Raw genomic sequence first — 16,213 nt, 5'->3', positions numbered from 1 at the left:
TACTTTGCATGTTGACTTTGTGACCTGCCTGATATGCCACAGCCACTTGAGGTAAAGCAGTTCTATCTGTCTTCCAACTGGCAGTGTCCTTGTCTTGTCCTCTAACTCCATACAGTGCTGCTAAGATAAGAGCATTATTTCTGGTCATAAGCTCTTTGGACTTATGCAGGGAAAACACACTTATTTTTAACCATGAGTTGCTCTTCAGCAAAATGTGATTTGGTGGGCTTGTTCTTACATGTCTATTCTAAGAGCAGGTCCTTAGATTACAGAGGTTTTGAAGCAACTCCTCACCTGGTATGATGCCATCCTTTCACATGCTTCTGGGGGATTACCTTGTCTCTCATTAACTTAGATCTTAGGCCAGCTATTGTTGAAGACAGTATTGCATTTTCCATTGCTGGAAGTGCCCAGAGCAAGGCACCTTCTCTTCAAGAATTAAATTTCTCCCTGGTATGATGTCCTCCCTTGGGAATGACAAAACAAACCAGGTGAACCTCAGTGTGAGAGCTGGCCATTATATATCCTCAGAAGAGAATCCTTAGAAAGGTGTACTAGGAGCATATAATACTTTATTACAATTAATTTTATGTGTAATAAAAGGGTACAGTTCYGCATTTGCTCACAATATGGCAAATTAGTAACTGAGGAAGATTGTGAATCATGGCAAAGAACTTTTTTCTAATCTGGGAGCCATATGCTACACAGGACGTGATTGCTCTGGGCAACCAGAAACATGTACAGAGGGTAAAACATTGCACATGGGTAACTGGTACTCCCTTTGCTCTCTCTCTAAGTCTAGTGCCCTTAACCAAGGAAAAATACTCCAAGATACAAGGAGAGATTGTATGGAATTATTGAAATCCCAAAGATATTTTAATTTTTTCCGATGCATTTTTAAACTACCTTGCATGCCAAACTGATGGATGTCCCCCCATACATACAAAAGTTGGCAGCTAAATACACACACGTTGCTGGGTGATGTMATAAACTCTCTGAGACCTCGATTGCCTCAGAATAACTGGAACACATATCCTTGGTGATGGCAAAAGTGATATGTGAGACTTTTTGAAGCACTAAGCTGCAATCAGAGATCATTCCAGTTGGAGAGGAATGGATGCTTGAGGAAGTTCCTAATGAAAATCATGGAATAGTTTGGGTTGGAAGGGACCTTTAAAGGTTACATAGTGCAAACCCCCTTCAATGAGCAGGGACATCTTCAACTATGCTTAGAGCCCAATGCAACTTGACTTTGCATATTTCCCAGGACGGGACATCCAGCCCCTCTCTGGCAGCCTGTGCCTGTGTTTCACCATTCTTATAGTAAAAAAAAAGCCTTCCTTATATCTAGTCTAAATCTATCCACATTTAGTTTAAAGCCCTTACTCCTTGACCTGTCACAACAGGCCATGTTAAAAAAATTGTTGCTAGCTTTCTCATAGACCCCTTTTAAGCCCTGACTCCTAAGGCTCTCCCTCCTTCTCAAGACTGAACATYCCAAATTCTCTAAGCGTTTCCATACAGAAGAGGTGTTCCAGCCCTATGATCATCTCACGGTCATTCATGAGAAAGAGTCAGATACCTTATTCTGCATAAAACAAAGAAATAAATAGCAGTAATAGACTTTGTAATTACTTCAGCAGCCTCCCAGAGCATTCCCTGCTCAGCCAATTTCAGCCATCTAAAGATGGAAGCAGCTAGCCTACAGTACCACATTTGTCCCAAGATGTCTGTTTCCAAAGAATTAACAAATAGGAAAKATATAAATTCAATGAAAACTCTTTAATGAATAATTTCCCCATGCCTGCATCCACACACAGAATTCATAGTAGCCACGTGGAACAGAGCCAAGTGCAAATCTTCTGTGCAAATCCAAATTTGCATCCTGCTTTCCCTGTAGTGAAGTAATGATCAGATACCCTCTGATTTGTCAAGGGTTTTGCTGTGGTCTGTGACTGTTGTGTTATCCTTAGAGTTTGGATCTCACTTCCCAGCAGTTAGGATTTGGTTCAGTGGTAGGGCCAGGATGTGATTCAAGTTTGTTCCCACTGCTAAATTGAGAGTTTCTTTGTCTTGTTACTGAATTGTTTTATTTGTTTCATTAAGTAGAGAAAAAAATTAATCATGATTTGAGAATATATACAATAAGAGATTTATGATTTAAAAAAAAATAACGATTTGTACTTTTTATTTCTGTTGGGTTTTTTGCTTATAGYTTTGGTTTGAGCATGTGGCTTTGATTGGTTGCTGTACTTAATTCCAGTAAGTTTACCTTGACAGATAGAAGTCTTCATGTGTTTTCATTCTACAGTTTGGATGAACTTCCCTTGTTGAATCAGATTTATGAAACTATTATATGTTATAAAATTTGTTGTCTCAGAATGTTTTGCAATACTGAATTGAAATGTATTTCATCAAATACTCCTGCCAACAATTTTCTAAAGTAAGAAAGTTGGTCAAGAAAATACRTGAGACAACAGCTAAATTATTGTTTGAAGAGGAATAAAAAGAGTTTATTTATAGTCTTTTATTGTATTCCCCATTTCTAGAAATCAGACATATGATGATGACYAGATGCATAAAGGAACTACAGAGATGTAGGGCAACACAGTTATCAGATTATTTGAAAATGCCATGTGTAATTATCCAAACAAATTATTGTTTCCCCAAAATTTTACTGTCAACATGAAATAAGTAATTAGTTCTAATTTTAAGAAACCATTTTTCTTTTTTTTTTATGATTCTTCAATCTTCAGGAAAAAAAGTATTCTAAAGAGTTGGAAGATTTGTGGAAATAATTTTTGGAACTTTTCAGATTAAACAAATTCAAAACAAAATGACAAAGAAAACACTTCCATTTGATCAAAAGTAGATATTTGCCTTCAGAGCTAGTTCTGCATTAGAACTGGTGTTGTTTACTAGTTAGTGTATCATACATGGTTGGAAAAACAAAAAATGCTTTGACATTTATGCTTTTAGAATTTTTTTGTTCTATATTACAGAAAGAGTCAGGTTAACTGGAAAGATGTAGTTTTACTGGGGTAAAAAAAAAAAAAAAAAATATGAATAAAAAAAAAAAAAAGAGAGAATATGCGGGTAAAAAAAAAAAAAAAAAAGGAAAAACTTGTAGTACAAATTACATTCTTCTGCTTTTTTTGCCATACCAAATTTTGAGGAAAAAAAACCCAAAAACTGAGGATCTGATGCAAAGAACTGCAAGTATGTCTTCAAAATAGTGACGTAATGCAGTGAGATTCCTTGTCAGAGTAGATATTTCAGTGTTTAGTGGCAGCATTACAAGGTGCTTCAGAGTTTAATACCTAAAATGTTCAATGTGCGCATCTGATTTTACTGWTTAAGCCACCCCAAACAGCTTCTTAAAATGGAAATTTTTCTAAGACTTAGTGATAAAGGAGAGCAACCAGCAAATAACGTTTTAAAGACAGAAATACTTGGGAAGTATTTCCAAGGGCAATTTGTCATTGAAATCAGGCTTGCTGTGAAAGACTAATTTTCTCCCTTTTTGCTACTTTACCAGCTTTGTGTGTCGCAGTGTCAATGGGAGGTATTCTTTCTCTTTCCTTGCAGGGTCAGCCTTTACAACATCTGATAACCTGTCCCTCAGTTCCTGGGTTTCCTCTTCAACCAGTTTCCCAGGGTTTCAGCATCCRCAGTCTTTGAGTGCCCTGGGTACCAGCACTGCATCCATAGCGACACCCATTCCTCATCCGATCCAAGGATCTCTGCCTCCGTACAGCCGCCTGGGAATGCCTCTTACACCCTCTGCCATAGCCAGCTCCATGCAGGGTAGCGGCCCCACTTTCCCATCCTTCCACATGCCAAGGTACCACCATTATTTCCAGCAGGGTCCTTATGCAGCTATCCAAGGACTGCGTCACTCTTCCGCAGTGATGACACCGTTTGTATGAGTGACGTAAGACAAGAGGAACACAACATTTTAAATCTGCGAGTTTGCTATGAAAAACACCAGGGACCTTCCTGAAAGGCCTGTGGCTGGAGTGCTGAACTCGTAAGAAACCAGCCAAGAAAATGCGTTGTGGATATAGATTCCTCTTTTGAGGGATCACAAGAAGAGGGCATGCAGCTTAGAGCTGCTCACAGATCTATGTGTAACACAGCCAAAACGGATCCCAAAGTCCCCAGGATCTTTGGCCACGTGCAGCTTGTTCCAAAGGTGCCTGGTGGAAAGAGATTATCTTTAAGCAGCAGTGTACAAATTAATTGTCTATAGGTCTTTTTTTCATATGCTAGATGAATTCTGAAAAAGGCAATACTCTTACCCATCTTCATCTCTTCTTGTGACTGATGAGCATCTAAACAGAAAAATGTATTGCTATAACTTTGAGCATGTTTTAGGCTATCTCAGCATACATTTGCTGAAAACGGGACAAAGTGGAGATGACCACTGTCCTTTTTAAGACTGGCTTATATTCACCAAAACCAGTATTYCTTAGTTGCTACTATAATCACAAAGAGACCATTATTAACAAGTCTTTCTTTCTTTGTTTCTTTCACAAAATACTTATGGGTTCAAAAAAGAGAACTGTGTTACAGGACTGTAGTAGTAATGTGTAACGGTAACGTATTCTGTCCTTCAGCCTAAAAAGTTTGTCCTATATACTAGGAGGAGCAATTTAACTGTCAGTTAAGGTCTAATGAAGAAAAATTTTGATTTAGAAATATCTGTTACTTAAACGCTGAGACGCAAGATATCAAATTTTAAAACAGTGCTTGTTTGCTGCCGTGCTTGCCACTGAAGACCTGTTTCTAGCTGCACAWGTGTAGCAAGTTAACCAAATTTCAGGCTAGATCAATCTATAGACTCTCTGGATCAAACTATAATTAATGGATTGGTATGAGAGGCATTGGAGTATCTTTCTAATTGTTATGATTTTCCTGGGTTTGGTCATGGCTGTTATTATACGAGCTCCTTGGGCAGGAAAAGAGGGTTGTACCAACAGTTTTTCCATGTCCCACTAGAATGGTGGAGTTTCCTTAGAAAAATGTCAGTACAGACCTTCACACATTTTTTTTTTTAAATTCATGTCTGACTTCTTTTCTGCTAGTATTTGGGGTTCTCATTCAAAGTACTGTCCACTTTTTGTAGTATGTTGTGTCTGATACAACAGAGGTATAAAATAATGACCTGCAGAGGGCTAGCACAGATCCTTTGCACTGCTGGAAAGAGCACCAGTGTGACATTGGTTTCTGTGTGGCAAGAGGTGGGATCTCACTGTAAATAATAAGTAGAAACAGAGTTTCTGTGTCAAGTTGCATCCAAGCTACAGATGATAACACATCTGCTGACAAAACGAGCTAGCATATATTACAGATCTCTGCAGAGGTGGAACACAAAACAGGAAACAAACTTATTTCCCAATCTTCTCCTCTACTTTTGACCATTCTGTATTGGTGTCATTGGTAAAAAGTAGAGTGCAGTACACTGAGTACCTACTCCCAGGCAAGTCACATGCCCGTATCTGTCYCATGCCTTGTTTCACACGCCCCATCACACAGAGCAACAACAACCTTCCAGGCTTTTCCCAGTTTCTGCTGTAGGACAGTGCTTGCATCCCACAGACAAAGACCATCTTTAACTATTTTCCAGCAGTTGAATTAAAAACCTTCTTGAATTGGCCATTTCAATCACCTTTTTAACCCAGTTATCTGCATTATCACCCCAATTCCCCTTTAATCACTGTAGTATCTGCTAACAAAAAATGACCTGGGCCAATTTGCAAATCCTGTGTTCCGTATGTAAACAAAAAGTAACATTAACTTACAATTTCTGGGTTCAGACCTGCTACAAGGAGTTCCATAAATTAATATAACAGGCCAAGCTCTGCAGTATTTACACGGCTAATATTTGGCGTACCCAAATATTAGATTTTGCTCCAGGCTATCAGATTCACTGGAAAACTGCATGTTGYGAGGTTGTGTCTACTTATAACTGGTTTTGCTATGAACTCCCTATTTTTCAGGAAATTAGGTGATACTGACTCCACAAGAATGTAATTGTTTGAGTACATATGACTCTACAGAAAGAATAATTACAGAWSAGTTTTGGAAGAAAGTTTTCTCTTCAGTTGCTTCTGTTAGAGTTGTATGAAGACCTTAGGAAGACATGCACCATGCACTGCAGGGAAGTTCTGTTTATCTGGTTCCTTCTGCAGGTCCATTAACTTACCTGGAGTTGCAGTGGATATGGCTGGGGTCAGAATTCAAGCCAGTAGCTTTACTGCTGATACTTTCCATCAGGAAAGGATCAGGCGAGTAGGCAGATTTTACATGACTCCAGACACAAGTGTGAAACAGGTGGGCTGATTTAGGCATGGTCAAGACGTGACATGAAGGCTGCTCATACATGACCTTCCTTCATGAAGCAAATTCAGAAAAATAAGGTGTACAATCTTTTCAGCCAYGTCACAGTCCTTGCTCTGAGAATACCAATACCTGGCATGCAGAAATGCCCTTGATACTGTTTCAGAGAAAATTCTCCAGGCTCTTTCTGGAGAATTAAACTGGATTTTGACAACTTCATTCACAAAAATACTAAACAAAGGACGAGTGCTTTTCACTACAAATGAAGTTGTGATTCATACCTGAAAAAAACATGGCAGTAGGCTATCTCTATATAAAAACATGATACAGCCAACTCCTCATTGAAATTCTCTCTGATGAACTTTATATTATAGATGATGCAGAATTATCTGCCAAAATCCACAGCTTGATTTTTTCAAGTCAGACTGTCTCTCTGAGTGTGCTCATCCCTCCTTGTGCTGCTCTCTGAGGTTTAATTCCTTGGCAGCAGAAACCCACTGGGTTCTCCACTAATGTGGAATGACAGGCAGGTCCCAAAAGGGGGAATGAAGGCAGCTTGTGACCACCTTCCCTGGGAATAAGATCAACGGGTATGTCCATTCCTCACTTCCTTTTCCTTGCCCTCACAATCCTACCTACAAAACCTGTTTCAGAGATTTGAGGTTTAAGGGATTAAGTTCACAGGTGCCACAGGACATGCAGTGAAGAGGTCTTGCCACCTTGCAATATTTCTGCTCCCCACCCCTCTCACCTTCCTGTGGGCCTGGGGCAGCATGGGAGCGATTCCAGAAATAAAATTCCTGCGCAACTGAAGTCAAAGGGAAATTTATTGACTGTTACGGGGGCAGGATTTCATTCCACGTTGGCATCTAAAAATAAAGTCTGACAGTAAGAACACTGACTTAAATGATGGCAACAATATAAGAACAATACAGAAAARATTTAAACCCAAGTACAAATCAGTTTTAGCACTGAACTCACAATTGGCAGAAAATTAATGCAAATTTGTAATTAATTGGTTTAAGAGTGAAATTTCTTTTGCTAAAAAAAAAATAAAAAAAAATTAAATTATCTCTACCGCTTTGACAATAACCCAATAACTTATTTAAGGACTTGCTGTACTGCTGTCAGAATTATATCGCTTTCAGAACAGAACATCTGTTGTTGGTAGATGGACTAGGAAYGCCAAATATAATCTAGAGTTTATTTTCCAAATACAATTCACATTTTATATCCCATGAGAAGTGCTCTTCACCTTTTTGAGCTTTCTTGGCTCAGAAGAATTGAGCTGGTTTATGTTCTTTGATTTTGGTTGGGGTTTTTTTGGAGGGGGTTTGTCTGCCTTTTTTTGGGAAGAGTGGAGAGAATATGCCTGAATATGCTTTTCAAAGAGAATGATAAGGTTTTCCTCGGGAGTGTTACAAGTATTCTTGTGTTTTTTCTGAATTACCATTTTATCTATAGATGGTTAACACCATCCAGTCTTTAATCCAACAAAAGCATCCCATATATTAACAAAACTGATTTGGATGTGTTTGTCTGAATTTTTTTTCCTGCTGCTTTTGGAGCCCTGCGAATCTAAACAAGAAGCTCCCCATTTTGAATTTTCATCTTTGTTTTGTAGCAATGAGGCACTGTCAAAGATAGCAAATCAATGCCACCGGGTTTCAGTCATACTCTTCTGGCTATAAACTGAAAAACAAGCATAGACCAAGTAGATAGAATTTCTGTATCCAGAATTCCAACATTCAGCAAACAAATGAACATTTTTGATTGAAAAGCATTTGGAACGGCAACTTGATTATGCAATACATCCTCTTTATATGAGTGTACTATACAGAAACAGAAATATCAATGAAAATTATTGCAAAATAAGATTTCCAAAACTTTATATGAATTGTGATAATTTACTCCCAGATAAGGGTAAAAGTAGCAGTAGATCAGTGTAATACTTACAGCTTCTTGCTTTGAGAAAGTTGTGGCTATAGTGCTTATACTCATCATCTGCAGGGGGTTGACATTTACTCACTCAAAGATTAATTTTCATTTTAGTGAGATTTTATGCTTACTATTCTTTACAGAGCATTTTCTGCTGCAGGAGATGTGGTTTGTTTATTAACCACCTACTTGCTGGCCACAGGATTTCTGTCTTACTCCATAATCAAATGTCCTTGCATATAATCTCTAGATTATCAAATGACAACTTCTTTTTCTTTATTTTATCTTTTTAAAAGAAAATTAAGCAATGAATTAAATAAGCTCTGAAGGAACTTTTTATGATAGTTTAAGGACAAAAAATACAGTTTGCTGTATTTTACCTTTAGCACATTTAAACAATTTTTTAAATTGTACCTTCAAAAACATGAGAAAAAATTTGGTTTAAACATAAAGAAGGTAAAAAACTGGATGTAACCTCTTTAACAGAATGTACCACAGTTCTTCTGTTTGCTGTGTTGACTTTGTTGTTTATAATGCATTGCGTGAGCACATTCACCATGTACTGAAGTGTGTGTTTGTGTGTAAGGGGAGGGGGTAGAGGGAAATCTTTTTATGGAAAAAAAAGTTGTGAACATAAACTATGAAACAACATCTAATGAAAAGTTTCTTTTTAAGTGCAATATATTTATTTCTGCTAGAAATATAATATCAACATTATGTAATATTTGAAGCATTAAATGTTATTTGTAAACAGCTTAAAATTATATATATATCACAAAAACTGTACAGAAGTGCAAAATGTGTGGATATTCAGTTTCTTTCATTAAAATATTGGGTGTTTTGATATATCATTCTTATTTAGCCAAATCTTTCTGCTTCTGTTTTTTTTTTCCCTCTAAGTTGCTGAGGACAGTGGAACAAATGACAAATCTTTCTGAGACTGCACAAAATTCATTAGGGCTGCTCATCTACAAAAGGTAGTCTAAGTCATGGATTCATATGGAGTGATAGTTGTACTGTAGTTAAATACAATTGTAGTTTGCATGGAGTCCCTCAAATTTTTTTTTTTTCAAAATGCTTTGCAATCATATTCTTAAAAATTCCTGGGTTTGCCAGCAGAATCCAAATAAATGGCCGAAATATGGGGTTCTCAGGGTCCCTACACAGTAAATAGAGACCTAGGAAATGCAGTATAGGAAGAAAGTGGAATTAGGTCTATTAAGTCAGGAGAAGTGAATAACATAAAGAAGTAAGGAATAAATTCCTCTCCATAACAGCTGAAGGCTTTTATTGAATATGATTTAATTTCAATTATAATAGCATATATTAAAGCAAGAGAGTTACCTGAGACTCCATCTAAGGTGTTCAAAGACGAAGGATAGTGAAGCACAGTGTAGGATTACCTAGAGCATATAAGGAGCAATGCTTATCATTCAAGGTCTCTTAGAACAGGTTGAACATGCACTAGTCAAGAATGATGTGATTAAAGCTAATCATGCCTTAGGACAATCAAATGATCTCTGGAGGTGCTTCCAAGCTTGCTGTGAGAGCCATCCCTTAAAGCAGCTTCTGACAAAATTCTCATGTTGCTCCAAAAGTTTTTGTTATGCACSTGTAGTTCATCTTGTCCTCAAATTGAGATCAGATGCTGGGTCTTTGGCAATTAAGTTACAAGAGCCCTAGTTTGCAAAGAAGATCAGTGGACTAGGAGAGTTATGAGGTCCCAAGGAACAGTAGCAACAGCAGCATTTGTGAATGTAAGCAAGGAGATAACAGCCTCAGGTAATTCAAATCTACCTTTAACTATGTTGAGTTGCAACCATTCATTAATATATCTCATTAACATTTGGAATATATGAAAATTAGGATAGATTGCTGAGTTGGAGACTCTGTGTGATGCCTTTTGTCTCTGTATTATACTTTTATGTCATCTTTGTAGTAAAATACCCGTATTCTCTCATGGATATTCAACACTGTGAGAGTCTTTTGCTTAACCTCAGGCTAAGGGGGCTTACTTGATTAAAGTAATACCAAGTGTGTGCATTGGCACTCTCCTGAATCAGGAACATTGGCTGTATGCTGGTTCAAGGCATAGTTATGCCAATGGTCCCATTGAAATCAGCAGGCTTGCTTGCTTGCTTGAAGTTTAATCAGTGCTTAAGCATTGCAGTGGCTCTGCAACTGCAAAACTCCTCGTGCTTTTTAGAATCAAGACCTTTGGGAGCAAGTTGTCTGTGCAACAAACACCTCTGTAGTTGGAGCCTTTATTTGCTATTGTCCAAAGAGAAACCAGGGGATTAAACAAAATGAAGATTGTGAATTGTCTCCCAGTAGGGTTACTTTGTAGATACTGATGAGCAGTCATGATGACTGTTGGCTRCCTTGAGTTTCACATTAGAAAACAGATTTATATCCAAGTTATCTATTTTGGAGATAAGCAGTRCAGAAAACAAATTATTTTCTAAACTTCCTGTGCAGGAGCACAATGAATGCACTGATTTAATGCTATGCTTGAAATACAAAGCAATAAACAATATTTTGAATCAAGATAATTTCAGATACACATAAACTATTTATACTATACACCAACAGTTCAATATATATATAAATGAACAATAATTACTAATAATAATTCTAAAAATTAAACTGTCAGTGGTCTAATGTTCAAGATCTTTATCAAAGTTTGTCATTGATATCAGAGTTGGTCAGTGAGGCTATAGGGACCTTTGCAGGCACTAAAGAAGCAGGTCTTTTTTCTCCAGAGTAAGGGAGCGAGAAAAACTTGTGGGGATGCCTACCAGAAAAGTTAAACAGAGAGGTTTTTTTGAAGAGTARAATAATAATTTCTCCAGTATTAGCCATATCACCACTGTAGCATTTTTAACTCTGTTAATTTAAAATATAATTTGACAGGCAGGTATTTTAGGATGGAAAATAGGTGTATTGCAGGAACTGCATTGACTAACTAAATAGATGAATTAAAATCAAGCGATCATGCTTCATAATTTTTGCCTCTTGGTTGACTCTGAATTATGTTTATTCCCGTTGTGAAGTCTTCCAGAAATATATGCAGTGGTTTTGAGTGGCTTAAGGGTTTTGTGTCCTAGAGAATCACCCGGGTTTGAGTCATGTTTTCACAACTCCATGACTACCCCCTTCAAAGGCCTGTGTTCACCTGTATTTGGAGAAGGGTGGTTGGCAGAAATGGTGATGAGCTGAATTATCTGTCCTTCAGTTAACTCTTTGGCTGTTTAAATTACCAACAATTGTAGAATAGCTCAAAGAATATGATGAATTTAAAAAGGGAGAATGCTTGCAATGGACTCTGTAATTGATATTTAGAAAAAATAACCCCCCAAAAAGTGGAGGTGATAGAGGTCCTTGAACAGCTGCAGCTTTTCTTTGTTTAGATGCTTAACTTTGGTCAGCTGTTCTGCAAGAGTCAAAGAAGAGACAAAGTATGTACTAAAAAATCTGTGTCAGAAGTCTTTGCTTTCAAAGGCAATGTATTCATATGGCTTTGTCACCTCAAACTAGAATGATTTTTATGCTTTCTACCTGGGTSTCTTTCTTATGTCATCTTAAACCATATAAGTTCATGATGTCATTACTTCTAGTCTGCAGTCTTCCAGTCAGCTTCTGGGGACAATGCATGCATACTTTAAACTCTMAATACTAAATCATTGAGGTATTTGGCATCATCAGAAACCACCCTTTCTTTGAGTTCTCACAGAGGCAGAATAAGTTGTGATACTTAAATAGTAGTCTGTCCATAACTGGACTGCTTTCCATCAGGAGTTTTTCTGTTGAAAATCCCACGCGATTTTTTGAGATAACAACTCTGTGGTCTTCACTAGGCATTTCTGCTGTAAAGTTGAGTGTGGGATAGAGCAGTTTCTGTTTATGTTAAAGACATGGTTGATACATTATCACAAATCAATTATTATTTCTTCCTGTGCTCTCTCATGGATGGATCCCAAGGCAGCCAAAGGAGGAATTATTTTTTATCTTGATGCAAATCCTTGGCTGTAAAATTTACATTGATAATATCTGAACATGTACTGAGGGCTTTGGAATGGCAGGCTTCAATTATCTTCTTTCTGAATGTCATAGCTCTTAGACTTGAGACACCAGTCATACTGCTCATCTCCAATGTTATTACAAATAAGTTAGTGGTACTCAGGGGATTCATCAGCCTGACTTTTTTTTATCTCTCCATTTACAGTTAACATAGTCACCTCCAAAAGTGCATTTCCAGAGGATGATTAGATTGTTTCAGATGGTTAAAGACTTTGGCCTTCCTTGCTCCTTCATTTTACAATGCACTAGGAATCTCGTACATTTTTGGCTGAACATATAAAAGCCTAAYGCTTGTGCCCCCATAATTTCCTTTACAAGGCTTTAAACACATCCAAGTTGTTCTTAAATGAATTAGTATATGTTGTAGAGCCTATCTAGCACTTAAGACAACTTGGCATGGTTTTCAGTAGCTCTGGGCAGACAACTTACTTGTGTTTTCAGTCACAGAAAATGTTTTCTTTTCTATGTACCTGATGAGGGAAAAGACATACGAGGAATATTATAGACTGAGGTTTCAAAGCTGTTACAAAGGTAGATGCACAGCTCCCAGTAGTTTTAGCAAGAATCATGCCTCTGAATCCTGTTCAGAAAGACTTTGCTATAGTGTTTGTTATTTTAAAAGGTTTATGTGGTTTTTTTCAGAGACCAGCCTAAACATTTTAACATTTGTTCCCAAATTATTTTAAAGCCTCCTTTGCTCTGTGCCATAATATCATGCCTTTGTTCTTCTGTTCTTTCAAYCTTGGCCAAACTGTTAGAGAACACATGGAAACTTCCTTTTTATTTGCTAACTCAAAAATAAGAGAGCTCATGTAAACTGAAGAGGTTAATTTACTTTTTTCTTTCTTTGTGGGGTTTTGGACATTTTTTTTTGTGGATCCTCTTCTTCAGAGCTCATTTTTGCTTTGCAGAATGGTCTATATACTTGTCTCAAGGGCAGAGTTGCCATCATGACAATATAGGCAAAACTGAATTTTGTTGTCCAAAATTCAAGGGATGGACTCGAGCTGTCCTGACGTAAAAGAATTCAGAATGTAAAATGACACGGAGAAGCATCAGATCAGCACRTACTTTACTGCTGCCAGGAAGTGGTGCCTCCCACCCTGCTCCTGAGCAGCTGCTGCCATCCTGCATGGAAGTTGCCCCAACAGCAAAAGCAAAATATTTTTCTCTTCAGGGTTTTGGTATAGGCAGCCAAGCAGGCAGCAGGTTTGGGACTGGTTTGTCCCCACCTTGCCCACAAAAATATAAACACACAGACTATTTGATGATGAGGAAGTGYCTTGTCAGGTTGTGCCTAGAGCTGCTCGAGGCTGTGGATTCACAGAGAGATCTAAGAGCTTAGAACCTAAGATCTGCAATGTACAAGTCTCTCACACACAAAAACTTATGGTTTAGAATATTTTAAACACTTGTATTATTCTGGAAATGTGAATCCACAGTGCAGCTGTGATGAGAYGGATACTTTACCAGAATGAACACACTGGAAAATCCAGAAAGACGTAAATAGCAACTGTCCGGATGCAACAGTAGAAATAAATTGGAAGCTGATCATAAGATCCAAGTGGGTATTTAGAGTTAGTGTAAATAGAAATACCAAATTAAGCAAATAACATGTAATTTTGAGATGAATTGCTCTATGTGCCAAGCATAAAACTTTGCACTGGCTATGCACTGCATGATAACACGAGAATAGGGCAGACATTTTAAAACCTTAAATCACATGAGAAATTGCAAACCACAAGAAAGAATACTAAAAGTCACACGTGCAATGTGACCATAAACAAAACTGCAGTATGGTTAAAGGCTACTCTAGCTTAGAGAGAAGGTTTCCATAACATGTAACCTGAAGGGAAACCAGATCATACATCCAAATTTCAGCTATACCAGATCCTAACTGAAAAAAATTTAGAAGATCATCAGTGTGAACACACCTAAACACAGGAAATATGAATGCCCTTTTTAATTTTTTTTGCTAGAATTCACTGCTAATTCTCTGTTTACTGCTGTGGTTCTGGAGTGTGTCCACATAAAATAAGTTGCACGACTGTGGCTTAAAAACAGTTCTCCAAATGCACAAAAACAATGAATAGGATGACAATAATGGATTTCTGCTTTATCTGAGATTCATGGCAAGTGCTGAACATGCATCCAGATGGAGAAATTATTTAGAGAAKACGAAAAAGMCCCCAGAAAAGGAAACAGAGAACTGTGCATCATCTTCATTTAACTAATGAAAGCCATAAGAATTAATAAGTGCACCAATCTGGTGGAATAAAGTTGAGAAAAGAAAGAGAGGTCTGCAAAATTTCCCCCACCATTGAATATGACATAAATAATTTAAAAATGAACAATGACTTCATTTTTGTTTCTCTCCACACTTCACTGATGTTGAATTAACCAGTGCCTTAAAATAGATTTCTCCATGTGAAGTCACTTTGAAAATWAGCTTTTGAATGAAACGTTTTAAGCTAGTGAGGAAATCACAAGTTTAAAAAAAGACCAAGCCTTTGCAAAAGTGTTACGTGATGGTCTGCACTTCTGCWAGTAAAGAAAGCAATGGTTCTTAAACATGAAAAAGTTCAGGCATAAAYGTCATCCTATAGGTACTGTGTATCTCTGTGAGGGAAAGGACCATAGCAGGGAACTTGTTCATTAAACACAAGTGTGGTTTCAGCTGTTTTAACTGGATTTCYGTATTTATATATACATGACATTATAAACTAGTTGTTCTTGCTCCACCCAGACCCACATGTATCAGATATCCACACGCAGAGGTACAAGACTACTTCTAAATTTGAATATGGGATAGCTGCATTCCCCATAATCTAATTTTAAGACTAAAACATTTCAACTGAGCATYAGGGAAGCCAACCTTTTTCTCTCCAAGGGATCCTCTGATTTTTATTTTGTAATTTTACTGGGAATTTTTTGTTGTTTCACTTCATGTTTTCATTAAAAGCATGGACATGAGAAACAGTATTGCATGAGAACCCCACCTTCCATTAAAAAGAAAAAAAGATGGGAGGAAACAAAGGTAGAATAAATCTGTTTCAAAATTCAGGATACTTTATTATTTAATAAATAAACCACCTTATAATTSTTGTTTGGACACTATTTTTTTWWWWAAATATTTGGGACTGAAAACATAATAATTTTTGCTCTTGTTGCTAYGTCAGCAAATAAATTTATTTCTAATTTATTCCAGTTACATAATCAAAATAAACAGTAATGGTAAAGTGACTTTTCACAGTCACCCTTTACACAACCCTAATGACTCTAAAAAAATGGGCTCKTGGATGGTTTTTGGTTGGCTGATGGGATGGAAAAACAGGGGAAAATAAATTCAGAATTAAATGAAAACTCAAAAATCAAATTTGGAGGAGTATAGAGGGCTGATTTAAAAGAAGAACAAGAAGACCAACATTATTTCGTGTAAATGCACAATGTAAAATTCACTGAAAGTATTTGACTGTGTCCTCAGGTTATTTACCATTCTTTGTTAACTTATTMACTTACATCAGTTTCAAATGAAATATGAAAACGCTTTATTACCCATCAAATAACTTTTTATTTTCAACTTCTGACATAGTTTCCTCTTTTTATTTCCAGCTGAAAATCATTTGGTCTGAATTAGAAACTCATTTCCGTTTCCAGGAACCAGATCTTTCTTTTGACAAATTCACTTATCGCTGAACTTCTTGGCCATGTGGGGTCCTAAGACACTCCTTCATATGACAGTCTACTCTTTACTGTATTATACACTGCCACTCCATCATAGCTTTGTTAGAGGCAAAGCAAACAAAAAATCCTCCCATCCCAAACTCCACCTTAGGTAAAATTCAGTCCTGAC

At 37.2% G+C, this 16,213-nt stretch overlaps 1 protein-coding gene across 1 annotated transcript in view; it reads left to right on the top strand.

The window, feature by feature from the left end:
* TBX20 (T-box transcription factor 20) overlaps nt 1-9,104 on the top strand; it is a 39,458-nt gene extending 30,354 nt beyond the window's left edge. The window contains exon 8 of the mRNA XM_057367724.1: nt 3,589-9,104. Within this exon, the coding sequence (XP_057223707.1) occupies nt 3,589-3,929 (341 nt within the window). The 3' untranslated portion in view covers nt 3,930-9,104. The remainder of the gene's footprint in view (nt 1-3,588) is intronic.
* Nucleotides 9,105-16,213: the final 7,109 nt, after the last annotated feature.

This window comes from Malurus melanocephalus, unplaced genomic scaffold (assembly GCF_030028575.1).
Source record: "Malurus melanocephalus ecotype Western Australia unplaced genomic scaffold, MMel_1.1 scaffold_83, whole genome shotgun sequence".
In the NCBI taxonomy this organism is placed as follows: Eukaryota; Metazoa; Chordata; class Aves; order Passeriformes; family Maluridae; genus Malurus; species Malurus melanocephalus.
The sequence above is the reverse complement of the archived record's forward strand: the minus strand, read 5'-3'. Positions and strand labels throughout refer to the sequence as shown.